The 14020-nt window shown below is 47.8% G+C and overlaps 1 protein-coding gene across 4 annotated transcripts in view; it reads right to left on the reverse strand.

Moving 5' to 3' along the window:
- Nucleotides 1-2117: 2117 nt before the first annotated feature.
- Nucleotides 2118-14020, reverse strand: part of Vps53 (VPS53 subunit of GARP complex) — a 151400-nt gene continuing 139497 nt past the window's right edge. For 3 of the 4 annotated variants that reach the window (XR_005090317.1, XM_028866779.2, XM_037200743.1), the window contains 3 exons: nucleotides 6529-6666; nucleotides 5125-5229; nucleotides 2118-4622 (listed from right to left, as the gene is read on the reverse strand). Coding sequence is in view for 3 of the 4 variants with exons in the window: in XM_028866779.2 (XP_028722612.1) it covers nucleotides 4452-4622; nucleotides 5125-5229; nucleotides 6529-6666 (414 nt within the window). In the remaining variant the exon portion in view is untranslated. Of the gene's footprint in view, nucleotides 4623-5124; nucleotides 5230-6528; nucleotides 6667-14020 lie in introns of those variants that run through there. The other variant, XM_037200744.1, reaches the window with a different exon arrangement.

Genomic DNA, 14020 nt, shown 5'->3' on the forward strand with positions numbered 1-14020 from the left:
ATGGGAAACTGGGCTGAGACTGGAACGGGGAGGGGAAGGGAAAGCCAAGGGATGGAAACTCAGCGCAAAGTGGAATCCAAACCAGGAGCAGTACACTTGACACACATTCAGAGGGTACCACTGCAGCTGGACAGCCGGCGGCAGCCCGGGACTGCCACGTTCTCCTTGGGCACAGCCTCCTTAGACTGTTAGGGAAGGAGAGCATGTCCCTCCACCTGCCTCAGTGGGAAGAGTGGTGGCTGGGAGGGAAGCTCCAGGCTCGCTCTTAGGGGTCCTTCTGTGTTCTGTCAGCAGTAGGGAAAGACATTCTAGCAAATGACATTCAATAATGCTTTAATTAGCTGCAGTATTTTGTATTTCAGGATGCAGCAAGAAATCAATTCCAGATGGGCAAAACGAAAGACACTTAGACAAAAGAATGATCCTTTTATTTGAAAGAAATTTACATCTCCCAAAGGTGTGCAACTCTGTGGGTCCAACAGGCTTTGTTGATGGACAGTTAGGATGGGACTGGAAATTTTTATTTCATATGTAAAACATAATGGTTCTCTTCATGCCTGCTGGCTTTTCACAAGCCTGTTTCCAAGGCTAATGCTTAAATGGCCCGATGTAGCCAGTCCTAACATTTTATTTTTGGGAATTTAACTTGGAATAGACAATGAGTGTGGAGCTTGCCTCCCCCCTCCAGCAAGCTAAGGTTATTTTGAGACTTCTCTTCCCAGGGAGAGGAATGATATTTCCAGCTGCGTACTTCTGGCAACTTCCTTTAGCCTTCTGTAAACAGGGAGCCAGGCTTCCTGGTCCAATAGCGACTCAGGATGGGCCTGTGTGATGCCCCTGTGCCAAGCAGCAGCTGGGACCGGTGCCCTCTTCTCTCAGTCATTTGATCGGCACCTACGAGCCACTTGAGATGCATGCAAAGTGGGCACCTTTCTGGGCCTTGGGTAGAATCTTGGTGCTGATTCTTTGTTCTGCCGGAGAGGAATTTTCTTTTCTGTGATAGGGTGTGCACCCAAGGCCTTGCACCTGCAAGGCTCTACAAGAGGCCAGAGGTTCTCTGTGGCTATTGCTTTGCAGGTATAGTCTAAACAAGGCTTTCTCTGCTCTGGCCCCTCTAAGCTAGCTATCTGTCCTAACAAAAGAGTTGCAAAGAACTCTTCACATTTCTTGTTGTTCTTGTCCTGTCTTTCTTCAACAGTCTTACTATGTAGCCTTGGCTTGCCTGGAAGTCTAATTTTTGTTTGTTTGTTTGTTTTTTCGAGACAGGGTTTCTCTGTGTAGTTTTGGTGCTTGTTCTGGATCTTGCTCTGTAGCCCAGGCTGGCCTTGAACTCACAGAGATTCACCTGCCTCTGCCTTTCGAGTGCTGGGATTAAAGGCGTGCGCCACCACCGCCGGCCTCTCTTTTTAGAACAAGCTGGCCTCTACCTCAGAGGTCTGCCTGTTTCTGCCTCCCCAGTGTTGGAATTAGAGATAGGCACCCCACGCCTAGCTCTGTCTGTTGATTTGAAGTGACAATCATAAGCTCCTGGCTGAGCCAGGGCCATGAAAACAAGAAGAACCTCGACCATTGTGAGAAGAGCCCAGCTCTAGGTCCCATCCTCATCATCTCTACAAGCTTCAAATGAAAGCTGCAGCCACTCGAAAGGCTGTGCTGGTGCCAGCTCAACTGTACAGCGACAGCCTTGGGCTAGACGGCCTGAGAAACACACACCGTGAACATGGGCGACAGGCCTCCTTTTAAAAGTCCTTTCTCTTCAATGCAACGGCTGACAGCAGGGACAGGCATTCTACAGGCTGTCCTCTGTATCTACGGGTCATGCATCTGAGGTCTTACCAAAGGCAGTAACAATATTTGGGGAGGAAAAAAAAACCTGTTTGACCACATACAGACTAGTTTCTCAATTGTGATTAGTCCCTAAGCCATCCAGTGTAACAACTATTTATTTCGAGGTATGGCAGCACATAACTGTACTGCCAGTAGCTGGGAGGCCAGCCTGGGTTATGAGTTCAAGGTCAGCCTGGACCATGTAGTGACTGAGACTCTGTCTTAAAAACAAAACAAAATAAAACCACTACCATTCCCCCAAAGAACCAATAAATCCATCCCAAACAACACAAATTTATGTAGTATTTATATCATATGAGGCATTATGCATATGAGAGGATGTGTTTAGATTCTTTACACACACTATGCCATTGTATAGAAGGGACAGAGCATCTGCATGGGGTGTGTGTGGTCCTGGAATCAGTCTCCTGTGGATACTGACAGCTTCTAAACATATACACACCAGGCCTCACTGCAGACTTAGAGTTAAGCCTCTAGACATCTGCATTTTTCAAAGGGCCCCAGGGGACTCTAATGCATTCCCCAGGTGAGGAATAGGCTGTCTCTACAGCACACACTGTATTCAGTCCTCATCAAGAAGACATTTAACATAACTCCTACTGACATCTATCTGCTGGCCCCTCGGTGATTACCGACAGTGTAATACATCAAGGGAGGAACGTGGCTGGCTGTGACCACCGACTGGGAGAAATCGCGGCTTGACATCTCAATGCCATCACGGAGATGGCTGGAAAACCGGCCTCTCGTGAGTGAACCAAAAAGAGAAGTGTAGTAAGCGGTGTGAGGATGGTGACAGTGGCCTGGTGGGGGTGGAGCCCACTGGCTTCTCAGCTCCCCTGGGTAGGTGGCAGGTGGCTGAAGTGGCCGTGCTGTTTGGAGATAGCCCAACGGTTTCTTTCCAAATTAGGGCGGGCCACACAACCCCTGGGCCCACAGAGCAGCAGAGAGGAGCCTCTGCTCAGCACCAGGGAGCTGCGCCCATCTAAGTTACGATGCATCTTGCCATTGGTTTTCTTGCCATTTAGAATTTCAAAATGCTCAACACCTAAGAGTTATACCGACTAGCAAGAACAGTTTAGACGCTGATGAAGAGATGAGGCGCTAGGGCTGGGGTGGAGCGTAGTGGTCAAAAGAACCAAAAAGAAAAGAGAAAGAGACACAGGGCCCAGGACCCAAGCTGAGCATTATGGGTAGCTGGAAATAGCCAGATGAGCTCTTTGCCGTGGTGGTGGTGGAGGAGGAGCAGTACCGAGCTCTGGGACTGACTTAAGGGCCCAGATCTTCCTGTCCTACTGGTTGACAAGTTTATACTACCAAAAGCTGTCACTAAAGGTGGTCACACTGAGGTAGTGGTCATGTAACCTTGGTTTCATGTGAGCCGAGAGGGCAGGTTAATGCCGGCCCTGGTGAGGCACCCATTCCCTGGAGGTGGGGTGATTTCCCACTGCAGAGCTTGATTTCACGAGCTGGTGGTAGGCAGCTTGGGCAGAACAGGGTTGGGCTATGCTCTGGGCTGTTTAAGGTTCTGAGTCTGGGGTGCGGTGCAAGGCTAGTAATCACGTTCCTAGGGGGTTTTCTAAGTAGTAATGATGGGCCACTGTGGTGCCATATGCGGCCACCATGGTTCAGGGACTCTAGGAAGTACTCTAGACTTGAAATGTACAGGGAGCGGGAAGTCAGGTGGTCATATTTACTGTGTCTTCCTTCCCACAGCTGCTGTCAAGAAAGCCCTTCCAAGGGACCTTCCTAGTGCCTCAGAAGACAGTCTCCTCCCTAGGATCCAGGAGCAAAGTGAAGTGGGCTGGACAATGTATTCATGTGAGCAGGAAGAGCGCCATGCACACTCTGTCTCTACGTCAGCTCAGGCAATCACAGGCAAGATACCTGCTGCCAAGGCTGGGCACACCGGCCTCCACAGTCCCTCTCCTCGATGTGCAAGAGAATCAGTGGGCAGCTCTCTTTTAGGGAGTAAACAGATGTCAGAGGACACAGGGGTAATTTGGCCATGTCATGGAAGACAGTAGATTTAAGTCCTAGAAAGCAGCACTTAACGTGGGATGTGCCAATTCTGGCAGGGTCCTGACAAAGAGAGGCCAGTATTCCACTCTGCCATCTGCCACTCGGGTCACTCAGGCCCCAAGCCAATTCCAGAGACAGGGAGGGAAAAGAACTCCTGGTTGTAGAGGCTTTGACCTCAAATGCAGAGGGAGGAAGGGGTGAGATCCAGGCTTCCTCAGTCAAGCTGCAGGCACAGGCTAGTAAGGCCCAGAGCTGGTGGGGAGGACTATGTAGTGAGGTGACATGAGTCAGTGACAATTTAACCATCACAGGCAGCCTGGGGATAGAAGTGAACCATGAGGACCTTTCACCCAATGCTTTCCCACTTCAGGAATGGGAGATAATCTAAAAAATGCCTTTTTAGAACCTAGTTTCACTCAGCTTCCCTGACTGGCATAGATAATAAGACAGGGTATGGGGGAGATATTTTAATAACCGTAATGACCCCAGGGGTTTCAAGACGAAGGACCTAGAGTCCTGAGAGTGAGGGTTTCCAGAAATCAGTTAGTTGCTCAGGGTCCCCCCTGGCAATGTCTGTATATTCCTTACAGTCTCTTTTTAATCAGTTTCTCAAGTTTGCGGATGCGGGATGATTCCTGCTCCGGTGTTGGAGCCATTAGGGACAGCGTGCTGGAACTTTCTGTCCCCGAGGGCGGGGCAGGGAGCCTCTGCCGAAACAGTTCCAGCATGCTGCTCTGCTCGCTCCTCTTCAGCCCCTGAGAGGAAAGGGAGAGAAGGGTGGTCAGAGGGTGGTCCCACAGTGGATGCCAGGGGAGGAGACACCCCTTGGTCCTGCAGTTTGCCCAGCCTGAGCGCTGCTGGGCTAACTGCATAATGGCCAAGGCCCTGACTTCTTCAGGGCAGCTACTGATCCTAGACAGCAGCCTGGAAGAGAAAATTAAGGAGGGAAAAGGGTAAGAGGGTAGGAGAGGACGGAGGGGTGACGAGAGAAGAGATAAACAGAAGCAGAGGGGAGGGCAGGCCCCCGCTCTCCCTGGCACTGCCCCACTCCATCCTCCACTGGGCAGCGGCCCTCCCTTGGGCCGGTGGTCCTAGGATGCTGCAGTCTGTATGGCCAGGATCCGCCTCCAGGAAAGGCTCTCTGCAATCTGGGATGCAGGGTGAGGCCAGAAACCTGCATGTTGAGGCACCCCTCCAATTCTATATGCACATTCCCTGCCTTAGGGTGGGTGGGCTATACTTAACAAGAGAGCTCACCTTCATGTCCAGAATTTTCTGGAAGGTTTCTGTGTTGCAATCCGTAAGGAGTTTGATGTAGTTATCAACAAATACCACCAACGGTTCATGAGGGGCCATCACCACCTACCAAAGGAGGAGACAAGAGTAGGTTCTTGAGAGCCCTCAGGCTGGAGGGCGGGTCAGCTCTCCTTCTTTGCCAGCCCCAAGCCCATGTTCAGAAATGCTCTAATGGCTCATTTCAGCTTGATGTTCAATTAGCACAGTATTCCCCAGAGAGGCTGAATCACCATGATTACCCAGATTGCTTTTTAACATATGGAGTCCTGGTCCTCCAACCCCCGAGGCTCCTAATTCCACCTGGAGGCATGGAAGAGACCATCTGCTGGGGGATTTCATGGGTGGTGGGGTATCCACTCTGTCTGTTACTGAGAGGGGGCAGAAGCAGAAGGAATGGATGCCCATAGATGTTCTCAGAAACAAAAATTGCAAACTGGCCCTACTGCTTTGAAGACCTGAAACCCGGAACTCCATTTCACCACATTCATTTAACTATCAATTAATATAGACAGATGGCATCACCATCCCAGATTAATTTCATTTGGTTCTGGAATATGCTGATTTTCTTCCCTAGTGGGCTGATTTTGTTTTGAATTCCTGGGAATGTACCAGAAAGTGTCAAGGAGCAGTTTCTTCAAAAGTCCTTTGCAGATACTTCCCAAAATGCATCTCTCCTCCCTTGAGCAAGCCAGCTGGGGAGCAGAGCCATGAGGCTGTTTGCAGTTTCCTCAGGCACAGGCCCTAGTCTTCCCAGGACCCTCATGTGGTCCAGATCCTGAGGTCTGTAGCCAGGCCAGGCCACTGCAGCCTTATTCTCCTGCCATCATTTGAGTCACTCTGGGGAATGGGCCTGAAGAGGCCCCGGGTGCTGGACTCTCGGCTCTCGTGAGAACGGAACCTTTGCTTCCCAGCTGCCAGCCTTTTCTGACAGGCCCAGGTGGAGATCAGAGGCAGGCGCTGCTCTACCAGAGCACCAAGTACAATCGCCTGTCAAATGAGGCTTTAAAAAGCCCATTTGCCAATTAGATTCAGTTACTACAACATCTGTTCAGAGTTCACTTAAAGGTGCCAAACATGGAAGCTAAAAGGCTTCTGGGGAAGGGAGTGACAGCTGGCCTGAAATTCCTGCTGAGAGGCAGGGGTCCCCTGGCTTCTCTCCTGGTTTGCCACCTGGCTCAGCTGGTAGAGCTTATTAAACAGAACTCACCTGTCAGAAAGGATTGCTGATCCCCAGGTAACTGTGCACCAATTTTCAACATCACAGAGTGTGGACTACCCTTGGCAGCCAGAGGGGACAGGGCAGACTCTGTGTTTGCAAAAAGACGGGACCAGCCCCTTTGAACAGAGTCCTCAGAGAAGACTCACCTTGAGGATCATTTCAGCCCGGGTCATGCCTTTCACGACAATCTTAGTGTAACTGGCAGGCGCCTTCCTCACCACCTGTGAGCCGATGGATGGGAGATCGAGCAGGACCATCTTCAGGGAGTGGGTGTCCAGCAGCAGCTGCAGACCAAGCAGAGCATTATAGCTACTGTGTGCAGCAGCACCCAGTGCGTCCACATTGAGCAGGTGTGTGCTACCCACTGCCCACACGATTCTTTCCCATTACAGAAAACTTAGAAAAGAGAACTTTCAAGGAAAAAATACAGTTTTCACTGTCCAGGGATAGCTACTTCAAGAAACCAAAGTGAAATGTGGGCATAGTTCCTGCTAGCCAGTGTGTGTGGATGAAAATCTAGCCGGAATCATACTGAGTGTATGTATGGCTTCACACCCTGCCCTTTCCCATCATGACAGTTTTTTACAAAGTTATGATTTTGAGCCTACATAGTGTTCCCCAAAGATGTCATAGATGGACTGATGAGGGTCCTTGGCAAGTTCTTTTGTTGCTAGGGCAGTGTGGTGATAATTGATTTGTGCACCCCATTAAAGCTTATCAGGGGATCAGAGGAAAAAGCCAGCCACTAAATTAAATATAGAGGGCAGGCAATGCTAGCCCATGCCTTTAATCCTAGCATTCTTGGGAGGCAGAGATTCATCTGGAGCTCTGTGAGTTCAAGGTTATACTGAGAACAGAGCCAAACTTGGTGGCACACGCCTTTAATCCCAGCACTAGTTAACCATAGAGGTCTGGAGGTCTGTACAGACAGACAGGAAGTGGCAGAGCTGGGCTGAAAGAGGAAGTGATATAGCTGGGGGGGAGAAAAGAAGTGAGATGGCAGGGCACAGGAAGGTATACAGGCGTGAGTATACAGGAAGTAGCTCTCTCTGGAGGCTGAGGAGTTGGTGAGGTTGGCTGTGGCTTGTTCTATTCCCTCTGATCTCTCAGTTTTCACCCCAAAATCTGGCTCCAGGTTTTTTAATCCCAGCACTCGGGAGGCAGAGGTAGGCGGATCTTTGTGAGTTCAAGGCCAGCCTGGGCTACAGAGTGAGATCCAGGAAAGGCGCAAAGCTACACAGAGAAGCCCTGTCTCGAACCCCCCCCCCCAAAAAAAAGTTATGATTTTGAATGGCTTTGCAATACAGGCTACAGTGTGTAAGTCATGGTGGCATTCTCCCACTTAATTCACCCCCTAGATTTCTGTCATTAGGAACAGATGCTGAGTGGCTGGAGAGACAGCTCAGCCGTTTAACTGGGTTGGTTCCCAGCACCCACAAGGTGACTTACAGCAATCTGTAACTCCAGTTCCAGGGGATAGGTGCCCTTTTCTGACCTCCACAGGCATTAGGCATGCACATGGCACACATACAGACAAAACACTCATGCACATAAAAGAAAAATAATCTAAAAAATAAAATAACAAAACCAAAAAGTCCAATGCTGAGGCTGACAGCTTCATCATGGATTCTAGCTCATCAGTGGCATCTCCTTAGGGGCAGTCTCTGGAACAGGCCAATACATGTGGTTATTATGAAGGTTCCTAGGACATGTCTGAAGCTCTTTCTACCTAGAATGCACCTGTTTACATAGCTACCAGCATCACAGAAATCACAGACTGCACCCTCATCAACACTAAAACTATCACAGAAATCTTACTTATTCATTAGGAAAAAAATGGTAACTTGTTATTGCTGTATTTAAGATTTCTCTAGATGCTGTTTGATGACATTTTAACCATATTTAATCATATCTTGGCAATGACCCACTTTTTTGTTTGTTCTGGTCTTCTTGAATGCCAATTATCTGGGAAGAGATCAACTTTCCTGACGGACCACCAATGGCTAGAAATGATACTAGAAGATTCTTCACATTGTCTCTCTGAGGGTCCACCCTCATTGTTGCCAGTTTTATAGGAGAGAACATCAGTGCTCCAGAGGTTTAATAACCAGCCACACATAGTTCAGGATGGCTTGATTAGATGCCTCTAGGCACTGATGACTAGGGGCACAGAAATGCCTGAGGCCAGGGGCTGGGGGAACAGCTCAGCGCAAGGGCACTAACTCTGCACTGCACGAGACTAAGTTTGATCCCAAACATTGCAAAAAGTGAATGAACGAATAAACTAAGAACGAAAAAAACGACTTGGCCGGGTGGTGGTGGCACACGCCTTTAATCCTAACAATTGGGAGGCAGAGCCAGGCGGATCTCTGTGAGCAAGATCCAAGACAGGACAGGCACCAAAACTACACAGAGAAATCCTGTCTTGAAAAACCAAAAAAAAAAAAAAAAAGAAAGAAAGAAATGGCTGAAGTCAGAAGGGTATGTCTTGGTTTGTTTCAATGGTTTAAGAGAACAGACTCACATATGGCCCCAATCAGACGGAGCCTATCACTAATCAGATGGTAGTGATCAAGACATCAGGACAGGGTTCCATGATGTTAGACAGCCTTTCACAATCAGAGCTGGTGGTCAGGAGTGGGATTCCTCAAGGCTCTGACACTCTGTGTCCTCTACTTTCCCTGGACTTTGGACGGGAGAGTTAACAACTAAAGACAAACTAGCTAATGAGACGTACAATCAGCTTACTGGTTATGGTGATTATAATTTTGACAAGGTTACAAGGACCTGGGGAATGTTAATACTTAGTTCTGGTAACTAAGACATATCACTCTCCATGAGTAGCAAAGAAAGCTACCCTGATGACAGAATTTCATGAAGGAATGTGGCTAGTCAAAGCCTACACTTTTTGTTTGTGCATAACATATATGTGTGCGCATGGGCATGTCTATGTGTAGAGGCCCACAGAGGTTTCCTAGTGAGAACTTACCCAGAGTCCGAGAATCTGAGCTTGCTTTACAGAGCAGGGCTGTATAAGGGGATGATTTGGCCACGGGCGTGGTTACCAGGTGTTTGGAAGGGTCTACACTTGGCTGTATGGTGTGCTTTGATCTAGCGAGCGGGCATTGTTATAAAAAGCCCTTTTGAAGAGGCAGAAGGGGCTGCTGGGTTTTGACCTAGGTCCTCCCGAAGCTATCCTGTGTCTCTGTCTTTCTCCTCTTCACTATCTTTCTTTCTAAAAGTTTCTTATCCCTCTCTCCTCCTCACAGGAGCCCTTTCAGAAGGTGGGAGCTGGCCTCCCACATGTATTCCATGTGGAGGTCAGAGGATAACCTTGAGTGTTGGCTCTCACTTCCACCTTGTTTGGAAGCATTGGTCTCTGTTTTTTTGCTGCTGCTTTGTGTACCTGGTGCCAAGCTAGCTGCCTGTGAACTTCCAGGATTATCCTTTCTAGATCTCCTCTCTTGCCTTAGGAGTGCTAGGATTAGAGATGTGCACTACCATGCCCAGCTTTATGTATGCTTTGGCTATTTCAACTCAGGTCCTTCATGCTTGAGGGCAAGTGCTTTTGTCCTCTGGGCCATCTCCCTAGCCCCCAGAGCCTAAACTCCCTAAGTTACTCAATTGTGGGGCAGCACAGTAATCTCATTACCCTTGTTTTAGAATGCCATTGGAAGTCAGGTGTGTGTGGACACGTGTACAGGTTTATGTGTGCACACTCCTATGACTGTGTGTGTGAGGAGGTTGGAGGTCAATCTTAGGTGTCTTCCTGTTGTTCTCCACCTTATCTGACAGGATCTCTCACTGAACCCGGAGCTCACTAATTGGCTGGACTGGCTGGCTAGCAAGCCTCTAGGATCTGTCTGTCTGTTGTGTACCCAGCCCTAGTACTGGGGCTACAGGCATGCCGGCTTTCTGTGTGGGTTCTGGGGATCCAAGTTCAGGTTCAAGATGAATTCTTACTACCATAGTGTTTAGGTTTTGGAAAAGCCATGAGTTCACAGAAGTGTGTTTGGGATCTGAGAGAATAGCACAGAATACCAAGGCCCAAACCAAGAGCCCAGGGTTAGCATACTCCCCAGAGTCCCATGGAATTTACTTTGCTGCCCACATACCTCTAAAGAACAAGTGTGCTGGATCCAAGCCCTGTGGTGTGCACCCTATAGTCCTAGTGACTTGGGAGGCTGAGGTGGGAGGGTCACTTGGACCCAGGAGTTCAAGGCCAATAGCAAAACCCCGTCTCAAAGAAAAAGCATAATTATGTGTACTTCCACATGGATTAGAATCTAGGAGATGAAAAAGAAAAGTTCAAAACATTTTTTTTTTTTTGGAGACAGGGTCTCACTATATAGCTCTGGCTGGACTGGAACTCACTACAGAGACCAGGCTGGCCTCAAACTTACTTAAATCTGCCTGCCTCTGCTCCCAAGTGCTGGGGTTAGAGGCATTGGACACCATGGCTAAAGATTGATTTTCTTCTCTCTTTCTCTCTCTCTCTCTCTCTCTCTCTCTCTCTCTCTCTCTCTCTCTCTCTCTCTCTCTCTGTCTCTCGACCCCCTGGAGCTGGAGTTTCAGGCGGTTGTGAGCTGCCTGACATGGCAGCCGGGAACCAAAGCCCAGTCAGTCCTCTGGCAAGTGCTCTGGACTGCAGATCAACCTCTAACTGTCCCAAACTTTCAAACTTTTAGTAGAAAACACAGAGATTGCTTTTATTGCTTGTGGGTAGAAAAGAATGTCAGGTATGGGAAAGACTGGAAACTATGGTGCTCTAAGTGGAGTTCTATGAGACTCACAGTCAACCAGATCCAAGCCCGCCGCAGACTGGTGCTGCACCGACAGGGACTGAGATGAGGGCACAGAGGACGCCCCGGAGTAAGACGAGGCCGGCGCTGAGTGCAGCTGAGTGCAGCATATCCGCACAGGACGTGCTGGTGCAGAACTCTGGGGACACAGCCCTCTGGGGGGAACTCAGGGGTATTTTCTTACTTGAAGATCCACAGAACCCATCTGGCATGGGGCTGTGCACGTACAACCCAGCCCTTGGAGGGCAGAGGCAGGAGGACTGCTGCAAGCATAGGGGCAGCCTGGGCTATCCACAACTTCCGGAACAGCACTGGGGCTACACAGAGAGACTGTTTCAAAAGCAAACAACAACCAACATGTAACTATGGTACAGCACCTTTTACTTACATCACAGGAAGAAATTCTTGGCTGTTATGTTCTTAACTTTTTGGTTGTTATGACCAAATACCTAAACTTAAGGGACAGAAGATTTTTTGTTTGGTTTGGTTTTTCCGAGACAAGGTTTCTCCATGTAAAAGTCCTAGTTGTCCCGGAACTTTCTTTGTAGACGAGGCTGGCCTCAAACTCACAGAGATCTACCTGCCTCTGCCTCCCGAGTGCTAGATTCGTTTTGAAGCACAGTCTTGGAGTGTATAGTCTAAGGTGCTTGGCCTCGTGTGTTTCGACAGAACATTATAGTGGCAGCAGTGTGTAAGAGAATATTATTTTAAGGAGTGTTACTTTTGTTTATGTTGTATTTGTTTAACACTGTGAGGCTATGTTACTGTGCCTGTGTAAAACACCTGATGGCTCTCAAGAAGAAGCCAGAGAAGGAGAGGACATCAGGGACCAGCCACCCAACTACATAACCATCAATGGAGTAAGATTTACTGAAGTAAGAGAACAGAAAAAGCCCAGAGACAAAAGGTAGACAAGGTAAGTTAAGGAAACCTGGCAAGAAACTAAGCCAAGCTAAGGCCAGGCATTCATAAGTAATATTAAGCCTCCATGCCTGAATTTATTTGGGAGCTGGGTGCTCCCCCCGAAAAGAGTAAGATACCAATAACAGCAGTGTGTGGTGGGAAGTTTCTTCACCTCATTGCAGAGAGAAGGCCATGACATGATACAGTCTTCAACAACACACCCCAGCGACGTACTTCCTCCAACTAGCCTGTACCTCCTAAAACTTTCCAGAACCTTTGAGAACAGTGTATCCAGCTAGGAACTAATAAGCAGTTAATACACAAGCCAAAGGTGACTTCCATTTTCAACCATAATACTCGTGTTAAAAAGAACCTCCCTGTATTGCCTCTGCAAAAGCAAGGACTGGAAACAGCTCAGTGTCCATAAAAGCAGGAATGAATAAACGGATGATGGCATATTTATGCAATGGGAATGATACTGAAGCCAAAATGAGTGAACACAGATGACATATATCAACACAAATAAATCTCACAGAAATGTTAAGTAGGGAAAAGGCAAGAGAGGAAATGACATGTATAGTACAATTTATACAAAGCTTAGAAATAAGCAAAACAATCCATGTATCATTTGGGGATATATACATGTATGGAACACCCAAATACATATGGCAACCTAGAAACCTAAATCAGAATGGTGCTCACTTCTGGGCATGGGGAGGGGGTGAGGGAAGGGTGGAACTCCACAGGGGACTTCAGCAAAAACCTTAACGACCTACTTCCAGTTTGCAGAGACAGAGCAAATGTGGGAACATGGTACAAATTTCACTGACTGGTCACTACTCTTTCAGTTTATTTTCTATACATTAGTTAACAGAAAATCAATCTTCCTTCCTTCCTTTGTGTCTTTCTCTTTCTTTAAATGTGTTTTTTGAGGCCTGGCAAAGATTCAACTTCATCTATCACATAGAAATAATAAGAGCCTGGGCTATCAAAATCAAAACCATGGCCTAGTATTTATCTGTTGGGAGGAAAATCTATTTCAAACATCTGAAGATGTTTGCTACTTTTCCTACTTCCCAGAGATATATTATATGCAAATGAGCCAGCCATAATTTTCTAGTGTATTCCATATCTTAAAGAGGTATGACAGGCTCATCCCCTGGCTAGTCATAAGAAAATCCCATCTTGCTAGATAGCTGAAGAGATGGGAACCTCATTCTTGCATGAAGCAGTGTGATCAGGAAAGATGAGAACTGATGTTATGGGAAGATAAAAGGCCTCATTTGTTGTTGTTTTTGCTCTTTTGGGGGCCTGCCACCCAGCTCCCAAAATCACACACGGAGGCTTATTCTTAATTATAAATGCCTGGCCTTGGCTTGTCTTGTATCTTGCCAGCTTTCCTTAACTTTAAATTACCCCCGTCTTGGCCGAGTGGTGGCGGCGCACACCTTTAGTCCCAGCACTTGTGAGGCAGAGCCAGGTGGATCTCTGTGAGTTTGAGGCCAGCCTGGTCTACAGAGCAAGATCCAGGACAGGCACCAAAACTACACAGAGAAACCCGCCTTGAAAAACCAAAAAAAAAAAAAAAAAAAAATCCTATCTACCTTTATGTCTCTGGGCTTTTCCTGTTCTCTTCTACAAATCTTACTTCATGGCTTGCTGTGTAGCTAGGTGGCTGGCCCCTGGAGTTCTCCTCCTTCTCTGGCTACTTCTTTTTCCTTCTCTTGGATTTCTCCTATTTATTCTCTTTCTGCCTGCCAGCCCTGTCTATCCTTTCTCCTGCCTTGCTATCGGTCATTCAGTTCTTTATTAGACCATCAGGTGTTTTAGACAGGCACAGTAACACAGCTTCACAGAGTTAAAATGCAACACAAACAAAAGTAACATATCTTAAAATAATATTTGACAACACCTATTGATCACCACTGTCTGC

This window comes from Peromyscus leucopus, chromosome 8b (assembly GCF_004664715.2).
Source record: "Peromyscus leucopus breed LL Stock chromosome 8b, UCI_PerLeu_2.1, whole genome shotgun sequence".
In the NCBI taxonomy this organism is placed as follows: Eukaryota; Metazoa; Chordata; class Mammalia; order Rodentia; family Cricetidae; genus Peromyscus; species Peromyscus leucopus.